Source organism: Anser cygnoides, chromosome 3 (assembly GCF_040182565.1).
Source record: "Anser cygnoides isolate HZ-2024a breed goose chromosome 3, Taihu_goose_T2T_genome, whole genome shotgun sequence".
Classification (NCBI taxonomy): domain Eukaryota; kingdom Metazoa; phylum Chordata; class Aves; order Anseriformes; family Anatidae; genus Anser; species Anser cygnoides.
The window spans coordinates 51,372,422-51,388,234 of NC_089875.1; the positions used below are offsets into that span (position 1 = coordinate 51,372,422).

Here is a 15,813-nt window from a genome sequence, read left to right on the forward strand (position 1 = left end):
CTTATCCCCAGACAAGCTTTGATACTTATAAAAGGGTTTTTTAAATGCTCATTACTTATCTTTACAAATACTGTAATTTTTAGACAAGTCTCCTAGTCAAGACCGAGATGAATCATCTTGAGGTGAAAGTGTGGAGCAAGAAAATATGTATCTAACTGAGAATGAATACCCTATAGGTTCAATGTTATCAAAGCTGAAGGGCCAACAACATGTATTTGGTTGATTATATCACAACTATGCAATTATGCTAATATATGGTAATGTCATTGCTCTTGAAAAAATTGCTTTCCTTTGTTAATTTAGGAAGAAGATCAGTTATGAATTAATATAGTTTGGTTTCGTTGGTGATGTCATTGTTGTGTCACAGAGCAGCAGGAAAAGGGTTAATTCTTTAACTTCTACTGTTCTAAAGGCTGCTCCCTCAGAGCTGCCCCTTTTCCTTTAAGCTATATAAATGTGGAAAATAAACATTTTTTTTCCAGCAGAATTAATTTAAAGAAATAACTGCAGAGGTGCTGATTTAACACTGAGTATGCAAACAGCTAGAGTTGGAGAAAGCCATCTATATTCTACCCTCTGTTCCATTAATCCAATTCCATTTTAGCTAAGGACAGCCTGATGTTCATTATCCTTCAGGAAGTTAAGGCTTGCTTGCCAAATATATGCTTTTGTGGTAGTTATTATGCTTCCAAATATTTCTTCACAGCTTCCCAGTGTATTTATTTAAATGGATTATATTAATATATATATATATTTAACACTACAATTGATATGAAACCTCTCACTGCAAATTAATGATGAAGAATGAAAGAAGAGGTGAGATAATAAAGTTGTGGCAAATTTATTTGATGACTTTCAGTCAAACTCTTTTTCTCAGCTGCAGACCAGGAAAGTCAATGTGTTAAACTATAAATTTGAACTCAGAAAGAGGAGTTGACCTTGGCACATACAGAGTTGCCTAGCATTTTCTCGTGTATTGAACATTCTCATTTTAAACAGGGGTTTTATTACCTGCTCCTGCACAACATACAGCCTAGCCTTTTCTATTATCTTTGCTAAGGAGGTCTTGGTTGGCAGTTCAAATCCTAATTCTACCCCAGAGCAGAGAGTTTTGCATATGTTTTTGTGCAGTATACCCAACTCAGTTAACAGTTGCAAGACTTTTCAGTTACTCCAAAGCACAACCTGGTACAAAGACAGCAGTCCTGGCCTCATCCAGAGCTCCACTGTGCTTGACACTGTACAAACAGACAGGGAAGACTTGCAACCTAAGCACCTAGAGCAGAAAAGTGCCAAAAGGAACAAAGTTCGAAGTGTGCAATAACCCATAAGGAGGAAGGGAGAAAAGAAGGTATTTAGCAGCCCTGCCAGCCAACCCAGCCTCCACCATTGGACTGCATTGCCTACCTAATATCTCATACAAGATATCCCCATTAGTCACCTTCTGATGTCAGGAGGTAAAAAACTCATGAAACCAGACCACTCAAATCCCAACCCATCCTTTGAGGGGCTTTGTTTCTTACAAAATTGCTCGTAACAGCTACCTGTGCATAGCTTCATCATCTGCATAGCCCTGGCTAGGCCTAATAATGCACTGAGGTATCCTAAGTACCCTGAAACATGAATAGTCTCATCCCATGTAGCAAACTCCACTTCTTCAATTTCACAAAGATAAAAAATCTGCTGGAACGGGGCAGAGAATACTTTCATACCAGCTGTATTTTTCCAATGATGAGTTACCAAAATATTTATACCTGGTTCCCATTATTGTCTATGTATGTATGTGTATGGCTTCCTGGGTGCACTGTAAAATAACTTTTATTTTTTGTTTGTGATTCCTTCTATAGGAGTTGTTCTTGTCTAAGCATCACAGCACTTTAATGACCAACCTAGTGAAGAAGTATACAAGGATATAAACATCAGAGCTGTCCTCATCCTTACATCCAAATTGCATAAGGAGGCTAGTGTGTGGAAACAGCTAATGATCCAATCAGCAAAAGAACATATTACAGATTGCAATTCTAACAGATAAGCTCTAGATGCAGCTCTATCATGTAATTATATAGTTGGAGAAGTTGAGTATTTTTATATGATTGCTTTCTGTTGCTGTAGCCTCTTGCAACAATCTCTTTACCTTTTAAATTTCTGCTGGCTTTCAGCAGACAGAACTTTGAATGTTACCCGACAGGGTGGTCTTCAATAAGAAAAGCAGGAAGGTGGCAATGAGAAAAAAAAAATAAGTAAGCTACATATAGGTACAAAGGGACTGCAAACCATGGGAACTCTTTTCATTCATTGTTAACATGATGTTGGCAAGTTGTTTTCATGTTTTTCATCAGCTAATGCAATCTGTATATGATATTGCCCCCCAGGAGTTTAGCAGACAAGGAAGCTGAAATGACAATAAACAATTAATTAATGACCCCTTGCTAGGCCTTCCTTGAATGTATGGCTTCTGTATAATTTGAATTTTTACTCTTCAAGAGATGAAGCACAAGTCTGCTTCCACTGCCAACAAAATCAGTGTTAGTGAATAGCCAACACAGCATGGTTATACCTCTTCAGCCATATTCTCACCTCTTTGTGTCATGTTATGGACTGTACAGTCCCAAGAGCACTAAAAAAGAAATATAATCAGCTGTGAAACAAATAAAATGTCAGGAGCAAAACCACAAGTGCTGGTCCCAACATACATTACAAGTTGCATCTAATGAAAAGGACTGTCTGTCAGGGAGGCTTTGAAACACATTTTAAGCTTGGGGTTTCAAACATATTTCAAAAGAACTGTAAAACTTAAGTGAGTTCTAGTTTCTACTTCTCGTACCATCCTCCTGTTCTCAGTGCTTGATTTGGAGGGGCAGACAGCAGCAGCAGCACCCAAAACAGCCTAGGAGCAGCACTTACGCACTCCTTCTGCTATCCCGTCAGGCTGCAGAGCAACCCCTGGTTTTGGTCTCTGAAGGTACCAGAGGTGCCTTATCACCCACACATCTTTGCTGGGCTCTGCTTTTTGAGATTTCCTTCTTAACAGTCCATCAAAACTGACTCAGCATAGCAGACAAGCAATGGATCGTAACCATTCAAGTGGCTGGTCCCACCTCCATATAGAAATATCAGCCATGGCCCTTCTTGCTATTTATGAAATTGGGAGCCAAAGACACAGGACAAAATGAACTTCTGGAATTGTCAGCATGTTGTTATTTAATAGTGAACTTCTGTCATCCACTTTCTAAACAGGCGGTGTTATTTCAAAGCAAAAAAAAAAAAAAAAGTAATGATCAAAATCACACATATAGAATAACTTAAATAAACATTTTTTTTCCTTTTGAAGATGATATAAATACAGGGTAAACAAAACATTGTATTATGCTGGACATTATTCATTAACGGTTCATATCTAACCAGGCAATGTTATTTCAAAGCAAAACAACAACAACAACAAAACAAATTAATTCAAGATCAAAACCACACACTTAGAATAACTTAAATTGCCATCTTCCTTTTGAAGATAATTAAAGATAAATAAAACATATTGCATTATGCTGGACTTTCTCCATAAACAGTTCAAATCCAATAGTTTTTCCATTAAGTATTCAAATAATCAAAACATATCAGCTAAACTACTCTGGCACTGACTGGTTCTTTAGAGGAATACGATGGCTGGCTGAAAAGTAAAGAGATTTTACTGAACCTATAGAAATGAAATTCATATGTTGATGCATCGTTAATCCTCTGTTCCTTAGGGAATGCTTTCTCTCCCTTGATCTCTCTTGGACATAACCTACAGCAAATTGGTTTTACCTGAGCAGGGCTGGAAGCTATTCGTACCACTTCTTAGTTTATCTAAGGCACTGAGCAGCTCTGGAAAACATTAGGGATCATCCACAGAGCCAACGCTAGCCTGACCTAGACCACATTCCTGAGTAAACTGCCCAAAGAGTTTTTCTTTGCTCCTACAGAGGAACACACTTGCTCCATTTGCCCCAGAGACAGCCCACCATCATCTTCCACAGGCTGAAAAGATTTCTTCCACATTAAGAGGTTTCTGCTGTAGAGAAGAAATCCATCTAGGCCAACAACACAGAGGCTGTGCTACCAGTCATATGCAGAGGCTCATCGAGTAGTTCCTACACGTTCTGCTTTAGGCTAGTGGTCACTATGTCACTGATTGACATAGCACCCAGAGATCCCACTTCACAGCACTGCATGTACCAGAAGAGCAAAACGTACCTGTGACTTACAGAGCTCACAGACTAGGATAATGTAATAAATAGCAGTTCTTCTCTGCAACACAATAAGACTCTATTAAGTGGAGCTGTTTCCTCTCTTCGTGTCACATTGTAGCTTAACCTCAACGTCATAAAAGAACATAGCTGTAACTCATAATATTTAACATTGACTGGATAGGCAAAGAAAGCAAAATTTAGTTCACTGCATTAGCTATCAGTTTTTGTTTTAGAAACTCAGATGGAAAATCAGTTTCCTTCTGGTCTTTCTCATTAATACCATTCTTCTAAAAATTACTAGAAAACATTTCAATAATGTACACTCTAAAATAACTGAGCAACTTTGACTATCAGCCCCATCAAAACTTGAACATGAAGTCAGTCAACCTTTGTATCTGTTTTTCTGAGAATTCCTTCCCTTTCTTCTCAATGAAATACTGCCAACAGTAATTATTTTATGTCTTATCTTATTTAGTGTCTACCCTAAAACCTAGGAACCTTGCTTAAGTTCCTGTAGGCAAGTAATTAAAACAGAATCTTAGTTTCCCTTTGCAGAGCTTCTAGGTCTTTTATTTGCAGCTAAAGGCCTGAAAACATGAATCACATCAACTTAAAGAAGGCAAATAAAAACACTCAAAGGCACTTTTTAACAAAATTTTCAAGCTGTTATGACAAGTGTATAATCTGATGAGGAGAGACAGGAATCTGACTCATGATTTCTAAATCCTTGGGGTTCACATGCAAGAATTCCTCTTCACCTTCCTTTTCCTCTTCTGCTTTTCTACTCTTGCACTTTGCATGAGGAACGAAGAGGTCCAAATTTCTGGTAGAAATCATCTTCAGCACGAATCAGGGCTTCCTCGTCTATGTAGACAGCTGGTCTCCGGGAAGCCAAGAAGTACTGCACCTTCCGTAGGTTCCATCCCATTACATACTTCAGCCAGCCACTGACAGCAGCTGTAGACCTGCCAACGCCAGCGTTGCAGTGAACATAGACAGTGTGTCCATTCTCCAGCAGCCCATGCAATAGGCAGACAGCTTGTGGCAACATCTGTATTCTTCCTAGGGATAAAAATAAGGCACGGTCACAAGTATTTGAGAAAGTTATGTTCATGGTTGAGATTTTTTCTGTATAGCCTGATTGACTGTGAGTTACAAGGGCAAACCTGATGTATTTATTTTTTTCTTTCAAATGACCTTCTACTTTAACCTTCATTTCTTCTTGCAATGTAGATTTGGATCACACAAAATCTGTAAAGTGCTCCAAGTCTTCTCTAAATATACATTCTGATTAACACTGGATGTGTGTGGCATATTCATTTTCACAGGGCCTGAGATAAGGCAGAAAATTACATCAAGCAGCACGTCTTATATATCATTGAAGTTACCAAGCCAAAAATAAAATATTTTTTACCACCAGTTTGTGTATCTATCTACATACTGCTGCTTTCCAAACCCTTGTAATGAAGACCATAATGCCAATAGTAAGGGAGGGAGGGAGAACAAAAAATCATTTTGCTGTACTACTTAACACTCTTGTGATATAATCGTGTACTAAGGATATGTTAAAAAAATGCAAAACAGCCTTTCTGACTCCCTTGCGAGTCAGAATACCATATTTCTTGATAATACCGTATTTCCTCATAACTCTCCCTACTACTCTGCAAATTGAAGCTGCAAACATCAAAGTGTAACTTTTCCTTATGGCACAGATGAGCATTGACATTAAGTCCTTTCAAATCCCTGTCTTAAGGTGTCCTGTCCTCCCTGATATCCTATTACAGATATGACAGCTCCCTATTTGTGGCAGTGGAACTTCACTCTATTGAAAACACTGTTCAGCTGGTAGGCTACTCTCTCAAAAACATGCACGCTTCCTAAACTACCAGCTAAAACCAAGATTTTGGACTGAGCATTCTAATGCAGAAATTAAATATATTATGTTATGACACAATGCACCATGGGTGTTCTAAATAATGAATAATTAATAATTATATAAATCACATAATCATAGAATGTCCCGAGCTGGAAGGGACCCAAAAGTATCATCGAGTCCAACTCCTGGCTCCACATAGGATTACCCAAAAATAAGACCATGTGTCTGAGAGCATTGTCTACACACTTCTTGAACTCAGTCCAGCAGGTTCGGTACTGTGTCCACTGCCCTGAGGAGCCTGTTCCACTGCCTGACCACCCTCTCAGTGAAGAACTTTTTCCTGACACCCAACCTGAACCTCCCCTGTCACAGCTCCATGCCGTTTCCTCGGTTCCTATTGCTGGTCACTACAGAAAACAGATCAGCACCTGCCCCTTCACTCCCTTCGTGAGGAAGCTGTAGGCAGCCATGAGGCCTACCCTCAGCCTCCCCTTTCCTGTGTTGAACAAACCAAGGGACCTCAGCCGCTCCTTATACACCTCCTCTAGATCCTTCACCATCTTCATAGCCTTCCTTTGGACACGCTCTAATAGTTTCATGTTCTTCTTACATTGTGATGCCCAAAACTGCACACAGTGCTCAAGGTGAAGCCGCACCAGTGTAGTATAGGGTGGGACAGCCACTTCCCTCAACCAGCTAGTAATGCCATGCTTGATGCATCCCAGGACATGGTTGGCCCTTTTGGCTGCCAGGGCACACTGTTGACTCCTATACATTTTGCCATCAACCGGAAGCCTCAGATTCCTTTCCAAGGGGCTGCTCTCCAGCCTCTCATCCCCTAGGCTGTATGTACAGCCAGGGCTGCCCCATCCCAGGTGCAGAATCCAGCATTTGTTCTTGTTAAACTTCATATGGTTGGTGATTGCCCAGCCCTCTAATTTGTTAAGATCTTTCTGCAAGGCCCTTCTACCTTCAACAGAGTCAACAGGTCCTCCCATTTAGTACAATCTCTAAACTTAGTATACCTTCAAGTCCTGCATCCAAGTCACTTATGAAAACTTTAAAGAGAACTGGCCCAGTTCACATCTGGCAAGTCAAAGTCTCCCATAAAGACAAGGGTGGATGATCTAGAGGTATCTCTTAGTTCCTTAAAGAACAATTAATTGGTGTCATCATCCTGGCTGGGTGGCTGATAGTGGACTACCACAACGACATCCACATTATTTGCTTGTCTCTTAATCCTTACCCAGAGACTTTCAACCCTGTCATTACCAGCTACCAGCTCCATACAGCCCAGCCCCTCCATTACATGCAGCAGCACCCCCCTGCCTCATGTGCCTTGCTTGCCCCTTCTGAAGAGCCTGTAATTGTCATAACAAACCATTCACAAGACTTCTTCCCATCAGGTTTCACTTATGCCAATGATGTCATATATCTGGGACAGAGCCAAGGCTTCTAGCTTCTCTTGCTTGTTCCTCATGCTGTGTGTATTTGTGTAGAAACTTTTCAAATGTGCTTCATTGTACCCAGCACCTCATGGAGCTCACCAAAGGATATCACTAGCATCCAGTCCCTCAAATTTTGTCATGTTGTCCCATGGCTTATCACTGGAAAGCCTGGTTTTATCCCTTTCCCCCTTTAAATCTAGTTTAAAGCTCTATCAATCAGCCCTGCTAACTCCTGCACAAAAATCCTTCTTCCTCTCTGAGAAAGGTGCAACCCATCAGGTGCCAGCTGGCCTGGTGTTGTGTAGAACATCCCACAATCAATCATCCCAAAATTCTGCTGATGATCTTAGCCTCAGAGCCACAATTTGAACAGCTAGCTCTTCCTATTCTTTTCAATATCATTTCCTGCTACTGGAAGGATAGAAGAACACACTACTTGTGCCCCTGATCTTTTAATCAATTGCCCCAAGGCCCTGAAGGCCCTCGTTTGCCCTTGGACTTCTCTTTGCTATTTCATTGGTGCCAACATGAAAAACCAATAATGGACAATAATTATAGGGCTGTACCAGGCTAGTGAGCTTTCTAGTAACATCTCTTACCCGGGCCCCAGGGAGGTAGCAGACTTCCCTATGTGTTGAGTGCAGTCAGCGTATCAGGCCTCCTGTTCCCCTCTGAAGGGAGTAACCATTGACACCAACCCTTCTTTTTTTCATGATGGAGGTTGCGATACAGAGGGTAGGCTGACTTGCTTAGGTGACCCCTCTAACCTGAACAGACCTTCGTCCATATCATTTGCCTGCCCATCAAATGCTGGCCCAAGCAGAAACCTGCTTCCATTCCCTGCTGCCCCTTAGGTCCCCTCCTGCCTGGTGGAAAGAGGGTAGGGGTTGTTTCTTGTGTTGGAGAGCACGATTTCACCAGTCGATCTCCTCCCCTGACTCCCTGATGCTCCTCAGCCTGCCCACCTCCTCCCAAAGCTCTGTCACCAGGCTGAGCCATTCTTCTCCCTGGGTGTACCTCCCACAGGTGTACTCACTGCTGCCATCAGACGCTGACAGAAAACTCGGGCACACTCTGCAGACTGAGACCTGCATGGCTGCATGTTCCCTTGGGTGCTCTGTCTGGGTAGCTGTGTTGGTTGGTTCCTGTGGCTGGAGAGGCCACAAGGGACACAGAGGACACAACTTTCTGTTGGGTGGATGTCATGACTGGAGCTCCTCACAAGCAGGTTGCAGCTGCCATGGTGGCCGCCATTACTCTTGGCCCTGCCAGGTCTCTGCGCTCCCCTGGGCCTTCCCCAGCTCAGGAAACCTGCCTGTGCACTGTGAACTGCTCCACTGCAGAACATGCCTGTACCTGAGCTGCTGGTCTTGTAAAGAAATGACTGTGTAAAGATTATCAGACTGGGATACACTATAGATAAAGAGAAATGATTTGCTAGGGGAAGGGAGCAGCTGAGCTGGACATGCAGCACTGCCTCTCCATTTTTAACCAGCAAGGATGGCAAGCTGTCCTGCAGTGCAAGCTTGCAGTCTTCCACCTACACAGCACATTTTCATTATACAGGCTGAATTCAAGCTGAAAGCAACAACAGCCAAGCAGTTATCAATGTCGGCTGGCTTTAAACTCAATTACACATATACTGCAGATACGAAGTACTTTAGATGAACTCTCCACCTACCAGAAAATACGAATAAAACTAAAAATGCACATTGGGCTCTAGCTATATTTTCACACAAAATTTACACAGGGAAAGAAAAAAGAAAAAAAGCAGCCATGAAAGCAACAGATTAGTAACTAAGAGATTTTGTTACTATTAAGTTAGCTGCAAGATTGGTCTGAGCATTACCTTCAGTGCTCATATCCGGAGTTGGCATCCAGACATAGGCAAGACCTTCCTCTTTGTATAGTTTCATGAGTATTTCAGGGCTCATGGGTTCTGGGTAGCGGTTGCAGCCCCAGGAATTCTGAACAATGTCCCACTCGGTCTGGAAGTTCATCACCGCTGTAACACCCAGCTCGTGTTTTAGCTTGACGGTCACATGCTCCAGCTGCCGAGGGCAACTTCCTAGCCAGATGTTTGGCAGAATTCTAGCATGGAGAAGACATTGAAGTAGGTTTGATTAAAATATCTAAATGCAGAAACTCCAAAATTAAGTGGTGTTCCAGCTCAAAACCTGCTTTGCATCATTGCATGAATACTCTTAAGTACATTTCCATGTCATAGAGTAAGCAATTTCCTAATTTATTACTGTTTAGTTTGTAATGTTTGATGCTGGGGATCAAGCTTCTAACCTACTACAAAGAGCCAGAGAGTCTGAGAAAAAAATTAGAGCATAATTAGTAGCACAGGTCTCCAAGGCATCCATCATTAAGCCTACGGAGGAAACTTACTAACATCACAGATTAAGAATAAGAAAACTCTGAAGATTTGTGCAATTTACACAAAAGAAAAAGACCCAGAAGATTCACATGATCCAAATCTGAATTATGCTAGTAAAAATTCAAAAGCATAGGACTCTTCCAGCTTTGTAGCTGCTGGTATAATGAGGACAGTAGACAGGGAGAAAAACAAAACACACACACACACAAAAGAACAACTTTAACCACCCTTCCGTGAGAAAATTCAAAGATGAATTAGTAATTTTCTTCTCATTTTCCTCTTCACTTGTGGAGTCTAGTGGGAACCAAATGCAGAATTACAGTACATGTCTAGCTTCCCTCAGGGCTTGAAGAACAAGAAATTTTGTCAAGACGACTCAAGAGATATGTGTAGGTCATATAAACATCTGTATTTTTGGTACTTCTCCAAATCAAACTTCAAGACTTCTATGGTTTCCCCATTAATAATAATCATAAAATTATCCTATGTCTCAACAGATTTATATATAAACTGAATATAAAGAGCCTTGTTTTCAATTGAGATATTTAATCTACACATAGAATTAAATTGATGTTATCTAAAATGGATTTGAATCTATTTTGAACATATAATCCATAAACTACACTAAATACACCCACAGTAGAGCATCCAATCTTGCAAGCTTTATTAACTGCAAAAAAATGAATGCAAGCTACAACAAAAGCAAGATCCTCAAAAATAAAATGTCTGCCATACATTTCTTATACTTTTTTTTTCCCAATTTTAATCTCAGGGACACATAGGAAAACTTTTATTCTTACTGAGGAACAGTTACTCATATAAACAGACCTTAATCAGGTAGCTATTTCCATTTGATAGGACTATGACAGAAATAAGTACTAAATAGCATTTAGCTAAGCTCTGCAATTGGTAATGCTTAAATTCTGCAATGTTACTACTGAAAGACTGTGAAAACCAGAAATTCACTCTAGGAAACACATTTTAGTATTATTGTTTCCTTTATTTCAGCTGCATCCACAGTGAGCAGCCTACCAGCTACCCAAACACAGCCATTGGCCCCAACAGCCCCTACTCCAGTGAGATAAAGAACTTGATCTCAGGATAGAGTAACTGAGTCCCAACTTTTTGGATCACAGACGATGAATGATAACCCTAGAATTTAGACAAATATAGCAAATAACCATTTCAACTGTGCTGCATAAAAGAAAAAAAATGGCAATATCATTAATGCCTTGTGACAATATGAGGATAGTCTTTTAAGAACAAGAACGTTAGTATCATTCCATCAAAGGCTTTCCTAGAGACTCATACATATGTAATTCTCTTGATATTTTGGGAAACATCTAATACATCTTATAAGTTACCTTGACAGGAGAGAAAAAGCATGTTTTTTAGCATTTGATTGAATTAGGAGTGACTAAAGCATTCTTGAGACAAATAAAATTCTGGGTAGTACTCTTGCTTACAGATAAAGCAATGCCTTACAATTTTCTCCCTAGTGATTACTGAATGGGAAAACATGACAGATGTACTATCTGCAAGACCACTGGGATATAGACCATTTGTTTACTTTTTTTTTTTTTTTGTAGTCCAGCAAGTCTGGTCCATGAGAAAAACTCTTTTATTTAACAATAATAATCATATTTACTGAGCAACTGATGGTTTACCAAGTTTTTTATCACTGTATTTCCCTGCAATTAGTCAGATCAGTGGTAATATTCAGAAAATGACCACAACAACAATTGATATTTCCCTCTATTTGGGCAAACAACTCTTGTGCACTAGTCTTCTGATCACATCCTAGAGTTTGGCTTTTGACAGGATAAAGATATAGCATTGATCTTGGTCTTCAAGCCCCTTACTTACCAATGACTCTAAAGTCTTGGTCTTGCTGGACGTAGCTTTACTGCTCTTTTTCTGGAAAACAGTCCCTGCAAAGAACAGGAGTGCACAGCTGCTGTAGTGGCCAGTTTATATAAAAGTTCTGGGATAATCCCACTGTACAGTACTTGTATTTCTATTTGGCTTTGTCTGGTTCATACCTTGACTTTGTCTTACATGAGAAGGAAAGAAGGAAAAGGTCAGTGCAAATGCAAGCACAGCAACTGATAAAGAGTTTAGCAGCTATATTTCATATAAGGACTTTTGATAGCCCTCCTGAGGGCTTGATTGTGCTAAGGACCAGCAAACACACCTATTAAAAACATGAAAGTGCTAATTTCATTTTTACATCTCTTACATGAGTAATAGGTTTTTAATTTTCTTTTTCCAGTATGGCCTTGCTTCTGTAAACTGCTTCTGTGCTTCAGTAGGTAACTAGATTTTAGCAATGAGAGTAACCGGCATGGGAAAGAGACCTCTGTTATTTTCTCTCCTCAACTGTCATGTAATACTGCTTTGAGTTGCCTGGAAGCTGCTGCTTTCCAGCTCACATGTGGTTGTTTTCCAGCAGTAGATTAAGTGAAACCTACATACAGTTAAAACAAAACAAAACAAAAAAAACATTTAGGGATTATGTCTGTTTGGTAAACCTATAATCTTTCTATAATCTTTTCAGCCATTAACCCTTTTTATATTCCCCAAATATCACAACAGGATCATGTTTTAACAAAATTTTACTCAGAATTCTGTTTTAATATTAAAATGACACTTTGTTAGTGTATTGTTAACTTGTGTTACTAAGGATAGTATACCATGGTTGGTCTCAGAAGACATGGTCAATTCAGTCACAGTTTAGCAATGAAGAAATCACCTAGAGCAACATCAAAAATATTTGGCTAACTTGGGAGATTAAGACTTGCAGATTTTCTAAAAACCCTTTCTTTAAAGCTGCTTTCTGTACAGTCACTTTCAGCCTGCACTATGCCTCAGTTCCCAATAGGTAATGTGAACATGATATTTACCTACCTCAAGGGAACTTTGGGGGATTAAATGAATGAATGAATGTGTGAAGTTTGAATTTGTAGTAAAAATGATTAAATGTTAGGCAGGTATCTGCTTGATTTACTTGACTTACAGATCCCAGACTGAAGGCTGACATGTTAAAAAGCCTGCATTTTGACTTATAAACTGAAAAACCCAATAACAATTTATTATTACTAGGGAATAAATATGGAACACCCTGAAATCACTTGTATGGTTATTTTCCAGCTGTCATCACACTTAAATTATTTTTAATGATGCAGATATATATCACACTTGGCTGCTTCCCCCAAGGACCCTGCACAGCCTAGATTAAATTATAACTATTCACTATGAATGCATCTGGAACAAGAAATGCATTCCATTTAATCAATGCACATGCAAATAGTCTTCCCATCCGTAAGGAGAAAATGAGTCTGAGGCAATGGAAGATTAGCATTCTCATACTTTTATTTATAATGGAGCAGATTGTCATTTTCAAGCTAGAAGAAATGTTCCCAAAGAATGATGCACTGGACTTTTAATTCCTAGACCTCCATAGGCAGTACAATACCAACGCAACCGCTGCTGCTGTAGGGGTCTGATTCACAGCACAGGTGACCTAGGGGAAGGCACAAAGTTGCTGCATCTGGCTGCCAACTGCTCCTCCATCACACCGAAGTCGACACTGCTTCTTAAGCAGCTCCTTACTTTTGTTGATCGTGGTTTAAAGCAAATGGGCACCAATTTCAGTTTTCCTCAAAATGCTGAGCTGTAAACAGAGATGACTCAGGTACTGTTTCCAGATCCATTCAATCATCAGTACACTAGGAGAAGTCATCTTACAAACTCTCCTAGAATCAGTCAGCCCTTCTGGGGAGTCACAGCTCTTACATAAGCCTAGGATTCAAGCCTTTGGGAACACATTTCCTTAGAACATCTATCAGGTACAATATTTCAGATGTCCATTTATCCCTATAGTTGCCAGACTTAATCAAGAAAGAGGGCTTTGCCAAACTATAGGTATTCTTCACTGGTTATTGGCAACAGAGTGATCCATTAGCCATTCCATCTGTTTATATTGATAATATTTTTGGTCAAGGTCCAGCATATTATTTTAAATGGAAAGTGATGGATTCATCCCTTAGCGCCATGTCAAGATGTAGCCCAGTGTTGAAGTTTGCAATTCATTTTAGTTGTCTGCACTGCACTGCAGACTTCTCTTAGATCTTATTAAGAATCTGATGACAGCAGGATGTGTACTAATATATAACATATAACAGGGTAGAGCAATTTAGCTGAAACAACAAACAAAATACTGATTAAATTGGCTGTGCCCTCCCTTATGGCTTTGATTTCCTAAAGGTGCAGCATGCAGCTACAGCTACATGTAACTTACAGCAAAACTTGCTTTGCATTCCCAGAAGATTGCTCCCAGCATTTTGTGGTGCTCATAAGCACATGGAGTGTTTTTGTACTGATGCAGTGCTATTACCCTGACACCAGTACAAGCAAGCAGCCCAAGGGAAATGTAGGCCTCAAGTGCAACTCTGTTAGAGATGGGTTTGCAGCACCATAACTACTGAAGACTGCTTAAATTTACAGTGCATTCCCATTTCCTCCCCTGATGACAGTGGAGGAGGAACTGGTAGAGAATTTTTTGATAAGGTGGAATTTAATGGAAAATGATGATCTGTCTAAACCAAAAGTTTGCACTGAGACTTTTTAGTTTTTAACCAAGTTTAAAATAATTTAAAGACTAAATGCCTGATAAGAAATAAAGGAGGACCAACGGATACAAGCAAAAAAATCCTACCTTTCTCTCCCTCTCTCTCACTTGACAAAAAGGAGATTTCCAAAAGCATTGCTTTGGGCATATTAAAAATGAGAATATAGTAAATTTTACCAGCTGTAACTGAGATGCTCTTTCATCTTTCCTCCACTCTCTGCCTTGCGACAAGGCACATCATTTTAAACAGTGATACCACTGGATTATGATGACCCACAACCATCATCCTATATGTGCTCCCCCTTTTGGCATTAGCATTTTTTTTAATGCCACATGCGGTATATTCTTAAGTACATGCATGCCTTCGCTGAAGTACCATATTAGACATCTCTCTTCTGGACCTTACTTGTTCTTTCCTTCTGATCTTGTATTGATGAAAGTGATAAGAGAACTTGCTAGAATTCAAATAAGGTTTCTGTACCTTTGTTAGCACCATATAAAAAAAAAATGGTTTAGATTGCTATCTAACATCCTGAAATGCATTTACAAACAGAGAAAGATTTTTAAATGACTAAATTCTGCTCTCCAATGGATAATCTGAACATTTTCAAATATTGCTTGATATGTAGAAAGCACACTGATGATTATTCTTGCCTCCAGAAATAATTTCCTACTGTCTAATATGAATAGTGCAGTCACAGGTCACGACTTCTTGTTGTCTCAACAACAGACATGAAGAACAGGTTATTCCCTTCCACTCTTAAGAATCCTTTTATATATCCAAAAATTACTAGCACACACCCACACAGCTGTGGCTTCTTTATACTAAAAAAAATAATAATAAATTTAAAAAAAAAAATCAATCTTTCCTTCCTTGTCATATATTCAGAGCATTTGACGATTCTTGTTTGCCTTTGGACTCTCCAGCTGGTCAACGTCTTTCCTAAAATGTTATGCCTAGTACTGGAAAGAGGTCCTACCAGTTCTGAGCAGAAGCAAAGATTAGTTACTTCTTGTGCCCCAAAGGCTATATCCCTATGTATAGTTCTCTGCTTGTCTTTTTATAGTATGACCCTGTTGGCCTACTTTCAACATGAAATTCTGGTTTCAAGTTAAGATCTCCCACAAGAAATTAGGCTACTCAATGACAGAGTGAAATCTGCTGAAGCAGAATTATTTAAGATATTAGTTACAACTGCCAGTGGTATCAAATGAAACTAAATGAATATGCAACAAAGGAGCAGATGAGA

At 39.7% G+C, this 15,813-nt stretch overlaps 1 protein-coding gene across 2 annotated transcripts in view; it reads right to left on the bottom strand.

The window, feature by feature from the left end:
* Window positions 1-3,175: 3,175 nt before the first annotated feature.
* EPM2A (EPM2A glucan phosphatase, laforin) overlaps window positions 3,176-15,813 on the bottom strand; it is a 43,162-nt gene continuing 30,524 nt past the window's right edge. The window contains exons 3-4 of one of the 2 annotated variants that reach the window (XM_048067843.2): window positions 9,400-9,641; window positions 3,176-5,288 (exon numbers count right to left, since the gene is read on the bottom strand). In XM_048067843.2, the coding sequence (XP_047923800.1) occupies window positions 5,008-5,288; window positions 9,400-9,641 (523 nt within the window). In that variant the 3' untranslated portion in view covers window positions 3,176-5,007. The remainder of the gene's footprint in view (window positions 5,289-9,399; window positions 9,642-15,813) is intronic. The other variant, XM_048067844.2, reaches the window with a different exon arrangement.